This window comes from Mchenga conophoros, linkage group LG6 (assembly GCF_057382185.1).
Source record: "Mchenga conophoros isolate Kocher_MC1m ecotype Shallow Benthic linkage group LG6, M_conophoros_male_GT1.1, whole genome shotgun sequence".
In the NCBI taxonomy this organism is placed as follows: domain Eukaryota; kingdom Metazoa; phylum Chordata; class Actinopteri; order Cichliformes; family Cichlidae; genus Mchenga; species Mchenga conophoros.
Window position 1 is genome coordinate 28,421,152 of NC_140531.1, and position 22,798 is coordinate 28,443,949.

The 22,798-nt window shown below is 40.1% G+C and overlaps 1 protein-coding gene across 2 annotated transcripts; it reads left to right on the forward strand.

Moving 5' to 3' along the window:
* The first annotated feature begins 1,144 nt into the window (after positions 1-1,144).
* pik3r5 (phosphoinositide-3-kinase, regulatory subunit 5) lies at positions 1,145-22,676 on the forward strand. 2 transcript variants are annotated; one of them, XM_085277253.1, is made up of 19 exons: positions 1,146-1,389; positions 9,314-9,429; positions 11,631-11,746; positions 11,867-11,935; positions 12,733-12,871; positions 15,261-15,330; positions 15,876-16,050; positions 16,726-16,894; positions 16,982-17,050; positions 17,247-17,331; positions 17,416-18,109; positions 18,300-18,419; positions 18,531-18,662; positions 18,835-18,928; positions 19,401-19,477; positions 19,913-20,006; positions 20,220-20,302; positions 20,833-20,948; positions 21,352-22,676. In XM_085277253.1, the coding sequence occupies exons 2-19, from the start codon at positions 9,330-9,332 to the stop codon at positions 21,500-21,502; spliced, it is 2,553 nt and encodes an 850-aa protein (XP_085133379.1). In that variant the 5' UTR covers positions 1,146-1,389; positions 9,314-9,329; the 3' UTR covers positions 21,503-22,676. The 2 variants fall into 2 exon arrangements, with proteins under 2 accessions (XP_085133378.1, XP_085133379.1); XM_085277252.1 differs by having other exon boundaries at positions 1,145-1,389; positions 17,247-18,109.
* The last annotated feature ends 122 nt before the right edge of the window (positions 22,677-22,798 follow it).

Below are 22,798 nucleotides of genomic sequence, written 5' to 3' on the forward strand. Positions count from 1 at the left end.
TTTAAGAAATTCACATCCAGCACACGGAACTTTCTTTCTGTGGACAGATCTTTATAAAACATGGTCGTCCTGCTCCTTATCTTTTTCATTTGTCTGTGGCTTTACGTCCTGATTTTCAAATATTATAACAATTACAAGTGTGTTTTTATTTCTCTTTGTCAAATTTTTGCTTAGTTTCCATGCACTGTTTGCATCTTCTCTATCAGTCAGTGAAGTTCTGCAGTGCATATCCTTTTGCAGTCTCCCATTCTGTTATTTCCTCCAAGCCTTTTGGCATGACATGGCTACTGAGTTTGCATCAGAGCTGGATAGTCTCATGATAGAACTGGTAGATCCAGCATGATATTTGATGTCACAGTGATCATTGTGACTGACAAAAGACAGGCAACAACAAACAACAAGCTGATAAACAAACCCTACACTAAATCTCGGCGCTCCTTTTTTCATAAATAGACTATATTTAAACATGTATATTTCCTAAAAACTGAGTTTAAGATTACATTGAAGCTCTGTGGGAATATAATATGTCGTTTTAAAATGTATTTTTTATATAAAAAATATACATATATTCTGTGTATTATGTAAAAATTACCTTTCTTTATAACTAGAAACTAAATCTAAATCAATGTTATATTCATTAACTTATATTATATAAGCTTTGGATCCAGATGCTGCTGTGCTGGTAGTGAGTGACAAGAGTTCTGAGCCGAAACGCAGACAGTGTTTACTGTCACTGGTTTGTTTAGCTTGCCACTGCATTTCCCTCTCTTTAAGAGAAGGGGAATTCAAAGTCACACAAATAGATAACATGTAAATGACAAGCAAATCGACAGGGGAAGTAAGGCTAGTGTTTCCCTGACAGAATGGGGTTTGCAGAGAAAATGAAAAACTCAGAGTCCGCAGGTTTGAGTAATTTCTCTGTCATTCAAAATAGTTATTTTTAACACTTGAATTTAAAAGACACCGAAAATACAGAAATACATATCTTGGGTTTAAGTGAACGTAATGTGCGCATAAAACGCACACATGAAGCGTGACTTCTTTTCCGAGGCCAACATCATGCACAGGTCTAGAAACACACGGATTACCACACAGTTCCACTTCCCAGCTCTACACTCTCAGCGGCAGCAGCAGCCGTCGTCATTGTGCTCACATGCGCCTCGCTCATACACTTCCTGTTTGCCGTGTTTGTGAGCCAGTTTTTGTATGTAAAGCGCAGAACGGCGTACGGCTCCGCTCTTTTTTACCCAGGATGTGGGTTTGCCTATTAAATCGTGATGTGCGTGTTGAATGAATGGCAGCGACGCTGAACAGGAGACACCTTCCCTTGGATTTTTTGGACTTTTAAGACACGCACAGGGGCTATGGAGGCTGGCCAATAACCCACAGGTAAGACTGTGAAGAAGGAAATATTTTATTCTAAAGGCGACCAGCAGTGTTCCACTCGCAAATGGGTTAACTGTGTACAGATATGTTTGTGTTGAATTTCATGAACCTTTGATATATGACAACAGACTGTTTGTGTCACCTGTGCGCATCTACGTTTGCATCTAAGAGTCGACAGTTTATGACGCCGTCAAAGTGAAGCTGCTTCTGTCATTCATCTATTGTAATCTAGTTGTTCCTCATGTACGTGTGTTTTATGGCACCAGAGCTCGTTTCTCAGCAGTGTTAAAAACTGTTTTGTTTTCTGTCAGCATCAAACACTGATGGGAAACCTGTGATCTGACAGACCTCCACAGTCCTACCATTATGGTGACTTCTGCTTTTCTAGACTTTCTATGTGATTCATGCCTATAGTATTCAGTGAGGAAGTATAGAGATGCAGAAGCACGTGTTAGATGCCTGGATGGTGTCTAAAATATATGTTGTGATTTTTAGAAGGAGAAAAGTACTTGAAGCTAGTGGGACCAGGCGATCAGATGAAGGAAGAGTTGTGGGTCAGCACTTTAAGTTGCACCAATGAGCTGAAAGGTTTCCTGTCCTTGGGGTCATTTTGGTTGCCATGGAAGTCTATTGGAGTTTAACCAGGGATGCAAGCAAAGGATCCCGATTTACTCGAAGCTTCAGTTCAGGGTGAGAAGAAAGACCAAGTTTTTTTGATTGTCCACCCACAGAAATGCCACCAAGCAAACTGCTGAACTCGTGATACCTGTTACTGGGGAAAAAAACAACAACCCTTTGCTGTTCACACATGGGTTACAAGTACAATACAATTAAAGGTCACTCGAGGAGCTTTTTGAATAAAGTGCCTAGTAATTTAGATACTTGTCACCAGTAATGTAATGATGTAGCTGCATTTGTCACACTGTGATTTTGAGTGATATTGAGAAGACAAAACAAAAATATAAGATAAAACTCACTTCAAAAAAGAGAGAAGATTTTTAGACATTCTGCAACATCACTTTTCCATGTTTTGGGCTGAGATTTTGCTTTTTACGTTGCGTGGCCTCAAGCAGACCCAAGTGATGCATCTAATCATATCAGTTGTTTGCAGTTGATGAGACTTCCCACATTTTCCTTTGAAGCTATGAAAGGTTTTGTATAACTTCCTCTGCATATGCAGAAATGATCCCTGGTGATTGTCTTCGCAACCAGATTCACCAGAAATGATCTGCTGTGTTTTTAGGTCAGGATTGTGATCTTTGTAGGCGTTCTATTTGTGACTGGAGTCATGTTTCAGGCGTACGCATGATTTACCCACTACCCCATGTCACAATTTTCTCAAGAAAGTTAAAAAATGAAAAAGAACTACAAGCTACTCCGTGCTTCCACCCCACCCATTAGATGATGACATATTTGTTCTGCACAACGGCAGGAAGGGATCATCTATTTTTCATAGAAATAGTCCAATTTCACAATCGAGTTGGAATACAATCACTCCTATGTTGAGAAATAATAACTGCTGGAGCAGCTCGCGGACCATTTGTTGTATCGAAGAACACGGACAATCAAGCCTGTTGATTTGTGGGTATGAGATTGTTGACCACAATTTCACATCTAGGAGGGTTGACTGCAGAATCCTACCGCTAAAGTGTGTTATTCGTCAAATTGTTTCCTGTTTGTCTCTTTAAGGCTTTGATATCAGTAAAATCTTCGTGCTCACCTTTACGACACATACTTTGAGGTCAACACCCCCGGGTGTGTAAACACATGCATCTGTTAGCATTCACTATACATATACTATATACTGTTGTATATAGTTAGAACACAGACAAACATTCCTATATACTGACTATGCTGCCTATATGCTGTTGTATATAGTATATATAGTTTTTGTTATTTTGTTTGTTTGCTCAGTCTTGTTTGCAGTGCTTCTACTGCCTCCTCTGAGTTTCATAATCTGATATTAAAGAACCTGATATTTGCATTAAAATTTTCATATGTTTATCAGTGTTTATTCAGGAAGTGAAAACCAAAGTTTACATAGAGTGACCAAACAGGCCCTTTGTTTTGCTGCTGTAATTAGCAGCACAACAGCATATGTGTGCATCTCGTTGCATTATTAGTATAAAAGCTGATGATTCTAAACAGCCGTGCACATGCACGCAGAGCTGAAGAGCAAGTTCACCTTCATTATTTCCTAATGAGGTATTTTCTAGATGCTCTAAAGTAGGAAATACAGCATAATAGCATTAAACAAAAGCCACATCCACACAGTGTTACTTTTTGACCTGCTTAGCTTATATATAATGCCAAGTGGTCACCGGTAGAGGTTGTTTGGACTAAAGGGAAGCACTTAATTACAACAGAGCTTTGGAGTTGGACTGCTGTTATTTCCTAAAGCCATAAGAGGCAGGTTCACATCCACTAGGTCAGGGGAAGAGAGTAAGGTTGGATGTGAATATTGAAGTTGTGAAAGGGTTTGGGGCTGGGGTGAGGGTGATGGTGATGGTGGGGTGTGTGACTGTCAATTAAAATGAGAGGCACGCATGTATTATGCACATATATACACAGAGATCTCGTCCCTGGTCTGTGGGAGTATATCTAAGAGTCTGATCACACCACAACAATAGAGAGGCACCTGCTTCCTCAGCGACGCAGGGAAGCTATCTTCCTGTTAGGAAGCATTCGGTAATGGGATCTGTGGGAGACATGGGAAGAGGTCCGTGAGGAGATGGAGGGAGAGGAAAAAGAGGACATTGTGAGAAAGAGAGGGACGCAGGCTGAGGTGAAACGTTGGATGCGCTGTGGGAAGTTTGATGAAAAACCCTACAAGAAGCACAAGTGAGAAATGGGCTTATAAAGGGAAGATAACCGGGTGGCGGGGGGGGGGGGGTGTTCACTCTACACAAAAACCAGTATGTAAGAACAATGTTAATGTCATCGTGACAAAATCAAAACCCAGAATTCATCCTTTGGATTTCATACAGAAGCTGTTTCTGTTTGGATCAGCTGTTGCTTGAATGGCCGGCTTTTCTCAGTGTGGAGCAGGCAGGTAAGAGAAAGGAAAAAGGAACTAAACATTTGTGGGTGGAATAGTGGTATAGTCTGGTGGTTTGGGGATGCTATTATTGACAGAGCGGGGAGTCTATCAGAGTCAAACATTGGCTAAAAGCTTAAAAGATATCTCTGAGAGATTACCATTTGGTTGTATGTTGATCTCCTGATGGTAGACAGAGCTATCAGTTAATGTTTTCCTAGTTTGTTTCTTCCTAGAATAGATTGCTTCATGCAGATGTTGAAGATCAAAACATGACACCATCCGTGTTTTTAGTGCATGAACCATGCTTATTTTTTATTTTTTAAGCTCTTTAAGGACTGTCTCTGTAACATAATGCTTACTTCGCTTTACGTTTTTGAAAACTAGCTCTAAACCGTAGAAACACTGCTTGTTGTTGTCAGAATGTAAGCCATGAAAAAGTGGAAGTGACCTTGTTGACTCTTAGGGATGTACTGCATACATCCTCTTATGAAACACCACAAAGTCGCTGCATTTGCAACATGACTAGCAGGTCTATGTAAACAACTTCGATGACGCTTATGGTTGAATTTTGCTGCAAAAATCCCTGTAGTTGCATAAGCCCAGAAAATCCGCAACAATCTGGATGTGGTATATAGCTGTTTTTGCCGTATTTCTATTATAGTGTTTATGATTTCCACTGACAGGTTAATAGTTCAGCAGACACCCTCGCTGTTTTTAAGATTAATAATAGCTGGATGTACATCTTACATTGCAAAAGGGTGTGTGATGGCAGCTTCCTAAAATATATCTGACTTTTCTTTGAGAAGAATACCAAACAAAAGCTTAATCATCCATGTTTGGTAAAAGAGTACTGAATAAGTAACATAGAGGGACTATACCAGTTGGTTCTTTCATATGTAACACTTTCACTGCATCATACAGTGCTATCATCTCTTTTATTACCTTTACGTGTCCTCATTGAACGCCACGTTGGATGTAAGAGTCATTACAACTTTAATTTATTAGTTCCTTCCACATCAACTGGGCTCATATCCAGCTCTGTCCAGCCCTGACAATTACCGGAGCACTCAATACAAGGATCCAACGCACACGGCTCTGTAGTCCTGCTCAGTGCCGCTGGAACACTTTTAGAGACAATACATCTCTGGGGAGGAGGGACGGCTGAGAAAAGTGCTGCATGGTGGTTTTGTTTATGCCTAGAGCTGAAGGTATTGTTATTGAATGGTAACTTTAGGAAAGTGGAGTGCTGTGGGATAATTGAGTTTCATTCATCTGGCCTCCTGAACTTGGGATTTGCATGAACTTCCTGACCCGTGCCTATGGCAAGGTTGGAAGTTTGGATGTCAGTGCTGTGCATCTGTACTTAAGCACGAGTTGTGAGTAAAAATAAGGACAATTGTTTGGGGAAACAATAGCGCACATTTTCCTAAAGGTGTTTTGTGCTGTGCTGTGTTGTCAATGTCCACAGCACTGTTCCCTATGAGTTGTTGTGGCTCATAGGGAACAGTCTGACATTTTGAGAAATATCCTTGTTAACTTGCTTGTTAGATGATGATCAACTATTGTTCTGGTTCATAGGTTAATATAAAAGTCACTTAAATACAAATTTACAGTTGGTATCTAAATGTTTTAGCTCATTATGGAGACTGGAAACAGGAAGTGCACTTTCCTTGGTTCTTTCCAAAGATAAAAAACTGCCAAATAGTATCATCTTGTTTAGCTAATCCAAGAAAAAGAGAGGCGTAAAAGCAAGCTGTTTGTTCCGTATCTTCCATAAGGTCATTATAGACATTTATCATTATGACGTCTTTCTTCAACAGATATTATTTTTTTTACACATCTTTTGTGGACACATACAAGCATGTGATTCAGTCTGTGTTAATCCAAGTTAACCAGCTGCTGCCCGTCTAACTCTGGCCAAGAAACAAGCACATTCCCAAATGCCAGCCTGCTCTCAAGCATACAGACTGTTGGTGGCCAGGGTTGTGTTTAGGCTGTGGGGACTTAAATCTAGTTTCACAAACACTAACAAACTTTCCCTTCCTGGGCAATGTCTTAAGTACTTGAATTGCAGACATGTTTTACTGTTACTCTAGAGTGGGGTTACTAATAGACTAACTAGCATTTGATACATGTCAGAAAAAATCTCCAGGTAATCAGTGTAACTCAACTTCCTGTCCTCTGAAGTCAAGGATAAACAGTTATGTGCTTATGTGTGTCAGTGTGTGTCAGTTAGAGTTATTAGGCGTGTAGGTGTATAAAGATCAAGTGAGTAATTTGGTAACACCGTTCATCTGTCAGCCAGCATGTATTTCTAGCTTTCATCTGAAGTGGGGAATTTGTGAACCTGTCAGGGGAAATTTTGAGGAGATATAATCAGACACACAGCTTGATGTCATTACTCATTTCTGGTCCTGGTCTACCATCACTCCATAACCATTCTTGTTGAAGATTACACTGACTAAAAAAAATGTGAATGTGAAATCAGTGTGGAAAAAAAGCCATTACTACTAAATGAAAGTTATTTTTTTTCTTGGTACTGTTGACACCGGTGATGTTTCTGTACACAGCATGCTGATAGTTTTTTTTAAACTTTGGCACATTCAGATTTCACTTAAAGGAATAAAATGACTCTTGAAGGACAAACTCGATTAAGCTGTTGAGCGTTTCTGTCGGGGGGAGGTAGAAGATCTGATTGGTTGCTCTGTTTCTAAAATTGTAAATCTTCTAAAAGCGCTGTCGCCTTCATTTTAATTTTAATTTAATTTTTGTTTTTACAGAAGTATTTGTTCTGCTTCTTATATTTGGATGTTTCCTCATGCTTGCACATGCATTTATTGCATTTCCAAATTCTTAAGTGAGTCAGGAGAAACGTATTGAGGAGATACGTAATGCATTATCAGCAAGCTTATTTCTGACCATGTTAAACAATCTTTTTCCAACATTAACTATGGAAAACGCGCCTGTTCTATGTGTACATGCATTAACAAGTTAGAAGCTGTTTATTGGTTTCAATAATACATTTAGGCCCCAAATTATTGAATATGTTAACCCTAAAACTAGAGTATTGCACATGAAAATGTCTCTCATGCCTCTCTCGTCAATGCAACCGATACAGAGCTACTTTTATATATTAATTAACTAGTTGCGTATGCTTCTGGAGCTCGAACTCATTGTCCAGCCAGCCAACTTTAAGCTTGTTTACATCCTCTTTTAATAGATCGTAGGTTAGTTTCCTCTTCCCATTACAGAGGCTGGTCATGTGTGAGTTTGCTCATGCAGATTATTTGGGAAAAACATGTAAAAATGCATATTCAGCAAGAAATGCTGATGTTTCCCCCAAAATGTTCAAAAAGCTGTTGTCTAACCTGGATATGAAAACCATCTGTGTAATACAACATATCACACAGCTGGGGTCATCATTGCATCTAATGGGGTCATTACATGCAATTAGGTCATGGTAACATTGTGTAGCTGGACTCTGTTATGGGAAGTCTGGAAAAATCTAAGAATAATTAGATTCATACCATGCCATGGTGAGTTGGATGCAACTAAGGGTGCTTGAAAACCCATGGTTTTCCTGACAAATTATGAGAGAGTGCACTTTTTGTTGTATCGAAAGCAACAGGCTTCTTTGAAAATGGTTTCTGTGGCTATTCCTAATAAGAGTACAAGCTGGCCCACACAGAAACACCTGTTTAATTTGAACTGAAAGGCTAGATCGGGAAATTTTATAGTTGCCCGTGAAAAGAGATGTTCACTTTACCGTTTTCAAACCTATGAACTACTTTCTTCTTTATAAACTGTTTGGTTAGCGGTTAGGTCCAGTTTTCAGCTCTGAAATTGTGTCGTTAACCTTCTGCCACCACAAATGTTGTTCTTCTACATATAAAAACATCCAAGAATTACAAGTGACTACTCAGCCCATTTTAATTTGACTGGCGGACGCCTGTGTTTTTCCTTACGCATATGTCTTATGAGATGTGTTCATAACAGAACTGAAACAGCTTGCCACACCTGGGTTGTCCTCAGTTGCTGCATGAAAAACAGCCAAACGCGCTGATAAACTGAAAGTTTAAAAAAAAAAGTGAAGTTCAGTACATCCTCATGAGTCAGTGGTAAAATATGACGCACATTTTTGTCATACAGGAATTCTATAACAAGCTCTTCCTCGCCATATCTCTCTCATTTATAGGATTGCAGTGTGTGTGTGTGTGTGTGTGTGTGTGTGTGTGTGTGTGTGTGTGTGTGTGTGTGTGTGTGTGTGTGTGTGTGTTAATTTTAAAATCACTTCGGGCTGGGGGGGTTTTCTTTTATCCTGTTAAAAATGGTGAAAATTGTTTGCTTTCCAGTTTGTTTTCCTTTAAAATTTTCTCAGTCAAAGCTTGTTGAGCAATATGTAATGTCTTAAATCCAGAAATTCCCATCCTTGTACAATGTAACTGCTGAATACACTATAACTGAAGCAGGTCTGCTTAAAACCGTTGTATTAAAGTGGTCACAGATCCATTTAAGTCTTTAGATAAATATGGCTGCTTTGAGGCAGCGGAGGTTTCTGTCAAATGTGTTTAGGACATTTCAGGAACTATAGCAACAAAACAGTGACACAAATAGCCCTGTGTCTGTTTTCCTTACCACTTAGATTATGGTTTGTGTATCTTCTTCTGACTGATTTTCATACTTGCCGAGTGAACTGCCTTCATGCAAAGTAAATGCGATAACACAACACACTGTTGAGGAAAAGAGAGGAGCATGTGTGTACGTTTGCATGGGAACATTATGCATGAATGTATTTGAAGATAATCTTCCACAGAAGACATTAAAGGGCATTGAGATGCTTATCATATTTCGGTGCTTAATAATCCTCTCTCTCCTGCCTCTTTCCAGAACCTGAGTGGTGAATATGCAGCACACCTCTTGTACAGAGGACCGGATCCAGCATGCTCTGGATAGGTGTCTGGATGGACTGCGGCAAAGTCCCACAGCAGCACATCACTGGAACGGTAAGATCCTGCAGTTTTACCAAGGACTTATAGGATCACCGCTAAGATCTGGTTATAAAAGAAGGTTATAATCAGACAGCTGATCCTGTGAAGCCTTAAAAAGCTTTTCTTGGACAAACGCCATCCTCTGAATTTTACAACACCATTTTTTTAATGTGCATCTTTTTAGAGATGTACAGAGCAAATGCTTGGTTGTGCTCCTATCTGCCATGGCAATATAATCACATCATTTGTTTTTGTTAGTGTCGTCACTGCACCAAATATCTTTTAATCTTTATTATTTTTATTCTGAGATAAAGCCACGAGGAGCCTGATTCAGAGTTTCATACACAGAGTCTGAACTCTGTGTGCACAGATATAATTGTTACATTTGTTATATGGAGTTATATTGGTTGCAGCTCATTCTGTCTCTCACTTCACCTCCTTGTATTGTGACTTGTATTGGTTCACTGGCATAGTTTACTGGGACAAAATGTGTGGCTAAGCCATCGTAAATGTCAATAGTTCTGACTAACTAAATCGTATCACGGCATTAACCATGGCTCTTGTTAATATGTTTGTTGTAAGTTTTGTAATTTTATCTGCTTACAGCAGGTTTTTCAGTCTAAAGTGCCATACAATGAACAGAAATCGTTCATTACAGGCGTTCATTTAGAGTGTGGGGTCAAAATTCTGTTTCTAGGAAGGTAAAGGCACCACATTTTCTCAGAAGTATCAACCTCTAGCAAGCACATTTGGACATGTGTAACATGTGGTGTTGACAGAAAAAGTTGTTTGTTCACGAGCTCTTAACACAGGGACTGTGCGCGACATACGCTCAGAAGAGTCTGAGCTGCTTGTTGATGACACTGTTGCTGAAAGATCATTGGTGGAGCACACTATTGGGTGTTGAAGGAAGTTGTGTGAATAGACAGCTGGGAGGAAGTGGTGGTACAGACCGCAGCGTGTGTGTGAGGCATCAGAAGCAGGAGGTACTGTGATGCAGAGTATAAAAACAGGGCGGAAGATCAAACTGGCATCGGCCTCCGCACGTCAACCAGTGTCAGATAGAATGACGCATACCTGTGCAAACTGATCGGTGGTGATGATGTGATTTTGGCATTTAAAACGTGACCTGAAGGTCTTAGTTTGGTGTTCTAGTTTCATCATTCGTTTTTTCCAATTCAGAGCTTTTATTTTTATTTTTGAAATGCATTGACCGGATAAACTTCCAGGGATATGTAATGTGCTACATTCACGTAAACGTCCACATGTTGAGCACAAGCCGTCTACTGAAGCACTAATGTATTACATTCTGGATCTTAACAGGATCATTCAAAACAGGCAGCTGTATTCCCATAACCAGCAATATTAAAAAAGACTAGAGCTCCCAAGTGGTTAGGTGTGATCATGATGCAAATAGCGCACTGCTTTTTAGAGATGTTAGGTAGCGCACTTGGATGCAAAGGCCTGTTTATAGGACGGCATTTGTGTTTGACTGCTAAAGCTTTAATTCCTTAGATTGATGTGCAATCTAAGTCACGGAGATCGAGGGATCATATCAAAATAACATGCTTGTGAGGAGTCAGGTGTCATTTTCAGTTGTTTTTGTGACTGTGATACACCACACTCAAAAAAACAGATCGGTGTGGTTTGAAATACTGTATTCACAGATCTACTTTGTTGTTTTTAATTCAGGTTTCTGTTTCACACTGTAACAGAAAACAGTAAAACATTATTATGTATACCAAAAGCTTTATATTGAGACTTTTGATAAAAAGTTAATTGATTATCTGGGACTTGCCAACTGCACTTTTACCAAATTACCCTTTGTGAATAACCTAGTGCAAAATAAATCTTTCAAACTGAGATCTTATCTTGTTTTTATTTTATTTTTTTCTAACAACAGGAAATCCATCCTGTCGTATTTGTACATACACAAACATCCTTAGTGAAACAGTGAACAAAAGGTGATAATACACACCTATGATACGCACCAGAAGTGACAGCTTGAGACTTCAAAAAGCTGTTGGGTGTTTTTTGCAAACCAGTGTCAGAGCCTAGCACAATATTGTCCAGTGCCTTGTTTCATTACCACTATGGGGTACGTTTGATGGCTACTAAAAATATGTAGAAAATTAGAATCGTAGCATTAGATATTAAATATGTGAGAATGTCAAGCATATATGTTGTTTATAGCTGTAAAAACGCATGTATTGCAGTGCTGATGTGCTCAGTGGGACAGTCAATGAACCGATGGAGCCTGGAGGAGCTGGTGAAGAGAGATCCGGACAACTTCATCATCCTTTTACAGCAGATCATCAGGAAGACCCGAGAGGTGAGAGGTCAAGGAGAAAAGATGTATTAATCATTGATGAATGAATGCTATAATAATCAAAAGTCTACATTAACTAATCCTTACTCGCTTTATGTTGTGTTCATCTGTTCGTGCGATCAGGTTCAGGAGCAGTGTCAGTATGAGCTGGTGGCTCCTCTCGCTATCATGTTCTCCTCCACGCTGTTGCAGGTACAGCTTGTCTAAAAACAGATGTTATCAAAATATGTGACCTTTCTTCACCTCTCAGTAGCATTCAGAGTGTTCCAAGATGGTATGAGCTTTCTCCATCTTAAAGTTCAGTTAGTTTCTCAATTCAATCCCCTGTGACGTATGTTCAAGCAGTTACAGGATAATTACATAATACTAGAAACCGTAACAATGAAAGATGTGAAAGGAAGCCTTTTCATCATGCAGAAATCATGCCTACAGAAAACCTTTGATTTATCCGTTTATTCTTTCTTGCTAAATATTTTATTTTACATATATTTTTGTAATATACAACAAATGAACAACCATAGTATGACCCAAACATGACAATAAGATATGTAATTCATTTCCTGAAAAAAGAGCAGAACTGAAAAGAACAGTTTTGTATTGCTTTGTGTTTCCACCTCTTATGAACTAATACATCCCACTTAATGGACCAAATGGCTCCAATTAAAAGCATTCTCTGATCCCTCTGGATCAAATTATGATTGTTGATCAGCCAGTTGCTCCAAAAGAAAATGGTCTTTCCGTATTGGATCAGTTAGGCACAATTATTCACTATATAAATAACAAGTTATTTAAATAATTCATCGAGGTTTTATATAAAACAGAGTAATAGTTTGAGTTATGCTTCAAAGCTTCTAGATTGTAGAAGTAGAACTGAATTATGAACAATTATGATAATCGTAGTTTCAGTATGTTGTTGGTCTTCTGAGATGGATCTTGCGGTCTACAGAGCTCCTGTAGAGTAAAAACATCTTTTTGTGCTTTGGTCTTAGACACCGTACTGCACTGATAACACAGACCTGCTGGAGGAAGCCATGGATGTGTTTTGCCATTTCCTCACATGGCCTGAACCCTACTGCAGTGTGTGTAAAAAGCTTCTCTCCACAATACAGCTAGAAATGAAGGCCCCAGGTAAATATGGAGAATGTTGTTTATTTTTTGTGGTCCTTCTCTTCTTTATGTGTCTGTTTAATTCACACATCTTTGCCCTCTTAGACATACTATGCTTAATTTACCTCTTGCTTATCCACCTGTTGTAACTGTACTCCCCCTAGTGATAAGTCAAAGAAATGCATTTAGGATAACGCTTGGGGGGAAAAAAGAGCTCTGCTTGTAGCGTGTACACCTGACAGAGGCAGGATGATGACGTGGTTTCAGGTTTAAGAGAAACTTCTTCATTCTAACTGGATATTGTTTGAAAACGGATGTAGTATCAGCATTTACAGAAAGCAGAAACCACAAATGAGTGAGGAAATTCAGCTGAATGGTCAGGTATTTCAAAAGATTAAAAAAACAAAACAACAAAAGACGACTTAAGATAAGATAAGATAAGATAAGATAGAACTTTATTAATCCCTCGGGTGGGTTCCTCTGGGAAATTCGATTTCCAAAAAAGCACAGCACCGACAGAAGTTACAGAGTTATACACACACACATATATATAAATACAGAGACAATATAAATAAAATATACGAAGGGGATAAATAGAATAAATAGGAATAAAAATAAAAATACAAGTGAATTGCACATTTCAAGTATTGAGTCTATTGCACCGTTGACTATTTACAAAAGTATTGCACAAAAGGTATTGCACAGTGAGGTGAAGAGGCACTACAGCTTAGTTGTTCCCCCCTCCTTTGTCCTCCTGTTTCCCCTCCCTCTCCCCACCAGAGAGGAGTTAAACAGTCTGATGGCGTGTGGGACAAAGGAGTTTTTAAGTCTGTTAGTTCTTGTCTTTGGGAGAAGCAACCTGTCACTGAGCCGCTCTAGAGTCTTCATAAGATGTGACGTCAGTGCCACCGGTCGGAAGTCATTCAGCTCATTGGGCCGGTTCTTTTTGGGGACCGGGACGATGCAGGATGTCTTCCATAGGGCGGGCACTCTCCCCAGTCGCAGACTGAGGTTGAAGACTCGTTGTAGCGGCTCCCCAAGTTCAGCAGCACACGCCTTTAGCATCCTAGGACACACCTTGTCTGGGCCTGCTGCCTTTCTGGGGCGAAGCTTCCTCAGTTGTCTCCTGACCTGATCCACTGTGACACTGGGAGATGTTTGGGAAGAGGGGAGGGGGGGAGATGTCTTGCTGCTGAGAGAGGGATTGGAGGAGGGGGGTGTCATGGTGTCAGGAAGGGGGGGAAGCGAGGGAGGTAGGAGAGTGGGGATTGGACTCTGTAGTGAAGGTGAGGGTGAGGGTGGGGGGGTTGTGGGCTGGTCAAACCTGTTGAAGAAGTTGTTGAGTTCGTTTGCCTTCTCCACAGTCCCCCCCACTGTGCTTTTCTTGGTGTTGTGGCCTGTGATGGTTTTCACACCATTCCAGACCTCCCTCATATTGTTCCTCTCCAACTTCTGCTCCACCTTCCTCCTGTAGGTGTCCTTTGCTTCCCTCAGGCAGCGTTTCACCTCCCGCTGTGCTGCCTTCATCTCCTCCTTCACTTTGCTCCTGAAAGCCTTCTTCTTCATGTTGAGGACAGCTTTGACTTCCTGTGTTACCCACGGTTTGTTATTAGGATAACACCGTACCGTCTTAGCAGGGGCGACCGTGTCCACACAAAAGTTGAGGTAGTCTGTAAGACAGTGTGTCGCCCCCTCTATGTCCTCACCATGTGGGCTTAGGAGCACATCCCAGTCTGTGGTGTCATAACAGTCCCTCAGAGCATCCTCCTTTTCTGGGGTCCATCTCCGGATGGAGCGCGTTGTGACCGGCTGCCTTTGGACGAGGGGTGTGTATTGTGGCTGTAGGTAAACCAGGTTGTGGTCTGACTTCCCTAGTGGGGGGAGGGGGGTGGCTCTGTATGCATCGCTCACATTAGCATACAGTAGGTCAATTGTCCTGTTGCTTCTTGTGGGACAATTCACAAACTGGTGAAAAGCAGCCAGAGTAGAGTCCAGTGTGGCATGGTTAAAGTCTCCAGATATAATAATGAAAGCCTCGGGGTTTTGTGTCTGAAGTCTTGCTGTGACTGTGTGTATTTTCTCACAGGCAGCTGTTGCGTCGGCCCTCGGAGGGCCGATTTGTGAATGAGTGTTAGCTGGTGTAGTGTTTTGGTGTGTATTTGTTGTTCGGATAAGGTCACAGCCAGAGGTACCCATACCTCATTTATTCATTTCAGTTGACTTTAACCGTCCCGTGAGCAGCATTGGCTAATTTTAATGATTAACAATATTAACACTTCAATAATTTATTAGTAATTAGGTCATCAGTTACCCTTCATCTGCCTCTAGTTATTCCACCACAACATTTAATGTAGTCATGCTTTTTTTTTTTGGTGTCAATTCAAATGTTTGTGTTCTGTTTTCCAAACAGGAATTTCCTTTCAGAGACTGGTGAGGGACGAGCAGGGCTTGAACACATCCATCCAGTGCTCAAAAACCATGTAAGGCTTCCCTATGTCACTGCTCACTACGTTAAAGACTATAAAAATATAGAATATGCATGTAAGCATGTGCCTATGTAGAAAGAAATAGCATATACAGAAAAAAAAATTAGCCACAACTAGTCCAAGTGCTGGTGATATTTGATATCTGCATTTGCAAAGGTCCTATGCTGCATAAGCACACTGTGCTTTCTCTACCTTTGAAGCACTGCATGCAGAGGATGGTGTATGCTTAGTTCACTTTGGTGTGTTAACTTTGCACCTTCTGCTTTCTTGTGAAAAAGTTGCACAGCCATTCGTGCTGCATTTATCCGATCCCACGTGTAAAGTAACAACAAAAATAAACTACAGGTGCCATACTTAATGACACCATGTGTGATGTGTCATCTCAGTACTTTGAAAATCCCTTTCCATCCCCTTTTCTACCCACCAAACCTCATCATGACCATAGCATCCTGTTTGCATCGTGTCCTGCATACAGTGTATAGGTTGTGTACATTGTGTACAAGTCAAGGTTTTACTCTAACACTCCGTGTTGCTGACAGGACTGTGTTGCTGATGAACCCCAGTGAAGTTCCTGCTGACTTTGTTTCAGTGGCTGAGCAGCTCAGCTGCGTTCAGCACTCACAGAGAGAAACCTACATCACTTTGATTAAACACGCCTTCCAGTCCACACTAGGCACCAAGTACCCTCTGCACAGCATTCACAGAGCTCTGCAGGTAAGTGTGCTAAATGTACTGTTCTGCAAATATTGATTGTAAAAAGCTAGGAAACTTTGTGGTGTAGTACAAAACACACATTTTGTTATAGTTGGGTTGTTTTTTTTATTCTCATACAAGCTAAATAATCACATTGTTTCATTGTAACTAAATTCATTTCTTTTAGTAAGATATTTCATTCATTTTTAACCCACAGCTAATGGGAGAAAGTATTTTTTAGTGTAAACCTAACCTGAATGAATATGTTAATCTACCATTAACCATCTTTACTTTGAATTTCTGACATTACATTTGTTATATAAAGTTACAAAGACTTAAGTACATGCCTTTTTAATAGGTTTTGATGGTTAGATAAATGTAGTTTTTATCTTGGCTCTCCCCGCTGGCAGGAACAAAGATGTTCGTTGCTAAACTGAACTGAATGAAAGGGAAAAAGACTCTAGCGTACGTACGATATCGTCGTAAGGAGTTGCTTGTCAGTAGTTTTATGTTTGAAGAATGTTTTCAGGATGTGAGATATTTGCTTTGTAGTTCCAGCCCAAGATTTAAACTCTGAGATGGTTACTGTAGTTTGGAAATCTATAAATATTTATTAAAGGAAAATGTTATGACATCACATGGTCAAAACCTGTACTGTCCAATATGAGATTAATATGAGACCATGACTTTTTGCAGGAAAAACCTGTGAATGAGCTGGAGGAGATCTACTCCTTGGTAAGCAATGCCTTAGAGGCAGCTGCTACCATGAGTGAACCACTGAAGGGGCGGAGTCATGTCATCCAGGGACTGGAGAAACTCAGGGAGAAGATAAAGATCCCTGCTTCCAATGGAAGGAAGTCTGATGGTAAGGCTGGTTTTGGTAACTGGGGGGTTGGAGGTTGGAAGTGTGTTACATGGCACTAATCCGACTGTTATTTTGCTCTTCTCTTAGGAATGTTGCAGACGCTACCCCTGCCCACAGCCAAATGTTACATGTTTAACTGGGAAAAAGATAACTTTGGTAATAAACTCAACTTGTATTTATTTGTACTTCATATTTGGGAATAAACTTTTTCCTATTAGCTGACAGAGAATTTGTAAATCAATCTCTTAAGGATAGTTTTTCCTGGATCTTTCAGCAGGTGTTTTTCTCTCTGTTTTGATAGCTAAATTTAAATATTATTTTCTAAGTAAGATTTATATCCTGTTTCCTGCAGATGTTCTGAACACCCTTTTGGAGCATGAAACTGGCTACCTGTCCACTAATGAGCAGGAAGAAGAGGGTGATATTGATGACGAGAGGTATGTGACAGAAATTGATGTGGAAGAAGACAAAGACGAGGAGGAGCATGGTGTTGAACCTTCTGCAATATCTATCATCCCTAGTGACTACCGCAACAGCCATCGTGCCTCTACCTTCTCCACGATCTCCTCCACATCCAAAGACTCCATGTTCTCCACCTTGTCTGTAGCCTCAGAATCGTACGCTCCCTCCCTTCTTTCTATCACCTCTGGAGCTGATAGTGACTACTTTGAAGATCCTGATGACTACATTTGCTCCTCTCCTGTCGCTGAAAAATGTTCGCCAAGGTCAACAAAAAGTTCAGCTCGACTAAGCCAACACTTCTACCGGCTTTTCATCAAACCCAAGAGCCCCCTTTCCCGGGCCAAAAGTTTAGGAAACACTGAATCGAAAGACCTTTTTGTGGTGCGAGAGAAGCGTTCCAACTCCCTGCCACAGCAGGTCAGATTACATATTCCTGAACCCTCACTCCAGCCACAAAGTCAAACCCTTAAACATGTCTGCTTCCGAAGGAGGCCTATTCTTAGCAGTGATGAAGACATTAAGAATATTACGCTGAGGGTGGTGGTATTTGGTGCTGATCATGTAGCGGGGAAGGTGGCCCGAGCATACAATGACCTCAGGAGAAAGGAGACTGCATGTCCGCGTCTCAGCAGGGCTTTCAATCTTCAGTTCTACTTTGTGCCAGTGAAGAAAGACTCTGCAGTAATAGCAGCTCGGAGAGGTTCTAGTCCTTTAATTCATCCTGGAGCTTCAAAGGGAACAACCCTGTGTAACGTAAGTGCAAGAACACCACCACCAATATCAAATACAAGGCACAAGGTCTGCTTTAGACTAAGCTACCTGAGGCGTAGAGCAAAGAAAACATAATTTCAAGATGACTACAGAATGATTATTTGTGATTTTTTTTTGAACAGAAAGACAAAATGTCCATAAAGGTAAATGTATGACACTTTTGCTCATGCAGGACCACATGGGCATAGGGGACAGTACTAATGACATTGCCCATCTCCTTGGTATGCTGGATCCTTGGTACGAAAGAAACACCCTCAGCCTGCTTAACTTACCAGCCAACATCGTCTGCCAGGTATAACTGTAGTATAACTTTTCCACCACCAAGCCAAAGCTATCCTAAAGTCTGTTATTCCTGTTTATCCAACAAAGAATTTCACCATGTATCATAAACTCTTTGCTGCAGCAAACCTCAAAAACAGAGTCCGAGTCCTACGATAGCTCATATGAGCAGCGTCTACCCATCCTGGCCGACTTGGTCCTGTACTATTGCCGCTATGCTGCTCGGCCAACTCTAATCCAGCTCTATCAGGCTGAGGTTGGTTACACGTTAACACTTAAAATGCTTTTTTGGGGCTTTTTGTTCCCCTTTCTTGCAACTTCATTCACAAGTTTTTTTTTTTAGTATCAGAGAATGGCACTCTGCCACTCATTAACAACAAAACACAGTTTCATATTCAGTGAATAACGGAGGAACTTTGGTCTTGTAGCTGACGTTAGCTTGTGGAGAGCGGAGGACTGAGGTGTTCGTCCACTCCCTGGAGTTGGGTCACGCCGCAGGAACGCGAGCCATCAAGGCCATGGGTAAGTCAGACGCATGCATCAAACATTTGCATTTATACATAGCCTAGCAGCCACATTTCCTTACAGTGACATGGATTATCATTTATTATGAGGCTGAGACTACTAAATTTATAGTAGGGAAACAACTGCTTTTTTTTTCTTTTTTTTTTTACATCATGATTCACTTCTACTTTTCAAGTTTCACTTGTCAACACTACTTGCACTTCTGATTTTTAATTTCTTTGGAGAAGTTAAAGTTTAGGGAAATGTTTTTATGTCCTCTATCTGTTAGTTACTGTGCAAATGACCTACCCTTTGTTTCCATTATGTAAAAACTTATGACAACAGTGGCTAAACTACACAAATGTCTTTTTTTCCACACCAGGAAGTACATTTAAAAATATTTTGTAGACATATTGTTTTGCAGCCCTTTTAAGTACCGTGGATTAACAGTTTATGTGTGTACGTGTGCTTTTCTTTTTTTTTTCTGTAGGTGCTGCCAGTAAACGTTTTGGCATTGATGGTGACCGAGAAGCAGTCCCTCTAACTTTGGAAGTTGTGTACAACAAGGTAGGATGGCGTTTGGGTTGTATCCCTAATTAAAATTTGTTTCATAAAGCTGTGTTATAAACAAATTTTATTTGTAATTATGACATCTTATCAGGAGAAAAACAAACAAACACTTTAGTGCAGTTTTCCACCGCCTTAAGAACTGGTTTAAGTTATATGGTCGCTTCTTGAGTCACAGGAGATGACGCATCAAACTTCTGTGACAAAGCACAAAGACTTGCACAAAGGTTTGGTCTTTGTGGTCATGTGGTCTGAACCATTAGAAATTGGTAAAAGTGACATCTCTTTGTCTTTCAAAATCGACACAGTCGTCTGGAAGCAGTCATGATCATATCTGTTTTTCTCATCTCCCAAAACTGGAGTGTTTTGGGTTTTGTTTTTTTTTTTGTTTAAATAAAAGAGCCGTAATCTTACCCTACTTTTCCTCTCATTCAGGTTGTTATTAGCGGCAGAAGTCAGTGGAAGCGAGAAACCAAAGTTTGTACTTCAGTAAACTTAATCAAAGCATGCAAGAATCCTGAGGAGCTAGGTATGTAACTCTTTGTGTTTACCATTAAAAGTTATGTCTGTTCACAATTTCATTTCAGGGAAACACATTCCATTCTTCACTGTCAATTCGAATCATTCACTTTCTTATTCCCGTATTACTCAAGCTAGTTTTCTAATCGAAACCCTTTCTCAAGGTGAAAATGAACAAAATGTGCAAGTGTATTCTTAATTGACCTAAAATGATGTCTATCAGACTCAAAGATGGAGTGCCTGCAGCTGACAATGACTGAAGTCCTGAAGAGACAGAATGGGAAATGCAAAAAGGGCTACAACCAGGTGAGCAATACGTGATATCAGTCTGCCTTGGTGGTTTGTGGTTATGAAAGTGCAGCACCAATCTACTTTCGCAAACAGCTTTGCAGCACAGCCATCACTGAAGATGGAGTCCTCGATACACACTCGATTTCATCTCAAAATCTCGACTGAATATCTAGTCACACACGCAAGCATGTATGGGAACCGTTTACTGTCTGACACCGTGATGGAACAGAAAGCCACAACACACAAACAAGAACACAATTCTTTTGCTGGTGTGTGCTTTGGCAGTAGTATTGTTTTGCAGCACTGTATGCTGGTGTGTTAACCTAGTTTGGGTTTGGAGCGTTTATTTATAAGAGTTTTTAACCTCATCAGCAAAATGTAGACCTGATTAAATGATTGAACCCATCTGAGTTGTTTTCAATGCAGCTCGGTCGAGGTGTGAAAGTCGTGCGTGTTGTTTAAAAATGATTCCTTTTCGTGAAGTCTTGTTGGGTTTTGGTAAAATGTCTGTTCGTGACAATTTGCTCCGCTTATCACCTTTGCAGCAACTGACTGTGACTGAGGTGAAGGTGGACAAGGTGCAGGTCAGCGGTGTTGAAAACACAACTTTTGCTGTGTGCCTGGACCAGGATGAGAAGAAGATACTACAGAGTGTCACCAGGTTTGGAATGAAAATAAACACGTGCACCCAAATGAAAAGAAACCGGAAAGAAGCTATATGTGATGGTAGCTAATTGAGACAGGTTGTTTCACATCTACGTGGTCTACATGGTAACACAACCATACGTTAAGACACAGCTTTTTCTTTTCTTTTCTTTTTTTTTGGGGGGGGGTGTTTAGAAGAAACATTTGTCAGAAAAAAATAGTTTAGAATCACAAAGACATACAAATTAGATTTTAGCTCTTGATTTGTTCTCGGAGCAGTTTCTCTCTCTCAGCTGCGTCACCATGGCCCTCTTTCCTCTCAGGAAACGTACACAGAAATGACAAAACCCACTTACAGTACACAGTCCTTGCAAATGTTTGTTTTTCTCTAACCATATATCTCCTTCTTTGTCATCCAGGTGTGAAATATCAGTGTGCTACAAACCTGACAGCTCCACTGACTGGAGGCTACGAAAATTCCAGGCCTCTGCTCAAATCCAGCCACTCCACCCGACCTTCTGCTCCCTCCTCTGCCTGCCCATAGTCACTTTTAGTGGGGCTCTTCCCTGAGACTGCCGACCACTGATCTGGGAAAGATGCTCTGCACTGTTGTGCATATTCTGTGAAACTAGAGACTAACTAAAGAGGATATTTTAATATTTTTTGCTAATTTTTATGAAGTACTTGGACAGATTCACATGATGGTGCCTTCGACCTGCAGTGGGGTGCAACATTTGGAAACATAAAAACAGGGATAGTAACAAAAGTCACCTGATTATTTTATTTTATTTTATGTTATTTTTTTATATATATTTACACGTACCAGAAGACCCAGGCAACCAAGAGACCGAGTTGATTGTGTGTTGTTTTCTTTGTACACAGCAGTCATTCTGTGTAATTAGGGAACACTTTGGGTTTCATTCATCAAGTTTCACTTCCTCTTTCTGCACTGACAGACAAACATGACTCCACCCACAGTCACATTAAAATATCCTCTGGGTAAACAGGAAATCCATGTGGAGGTGTCTATTGGGGGTTATAATCAGATTAGGTGACAATATCTGAGAATGCACACTATTAGAGAATATGTAAATATTATTTTTGTAAATATTCTGCCGTGTACTATAACTTGAAAATCACATCATCATTTTTATGCCTGTTATACACAGTTATAACATTTCTCCTAAGGAGTTACACTGTACTGTTTTAACTGAAATTATAAGTATGACCAGCAGAGGGCCCCAGTGACTTTTTTATTTGACTTCACTTGAAGTACAGTGTACTTGGAATAAAGTGTCTTTGTAATTACTGTAACATATTTTATGAACGAAATGTTTTTGATTTTGTTTTTAAATAAGGACACCAGTAGGGGAAAAGGTGTTTAAAAATAGATTTGGATGTACACTTCCTGCATGAAAAGGAACTGATTCATTGCACTTTACACTCAGTAATCTGTGCAATTAAAATGTTATTGTTTTGTTAGTGTAAAGGGATAATATCCTGATGACTTGACTGACACTGAAATTGAAGCACTGCAGATTGGTATAATTAAATGACATGACAATCGAGCGAACAGGCGGTTAAATTAGGTACTTTTTGTGTTTAAATGTCAGATAAATGCATGACACCAGTGCCCTCCATCTACATGTGTCCTCTGATGAAAGTGTGATATTTCTTTCTGTAAATTATATTTGTCTATCTATGAAACATCTTCAATTCAGAGATCATTAAAATATGTATATGTCTGCAGAGTAAGTCGACTCAATTTATAGGCTACGTTTACAACATGAATGAACAGTGAATGAACAGAGCAACGTCGGACTGCTCTGAAACTGTAAGTGTTTCATATTATACTGCATGCCACGT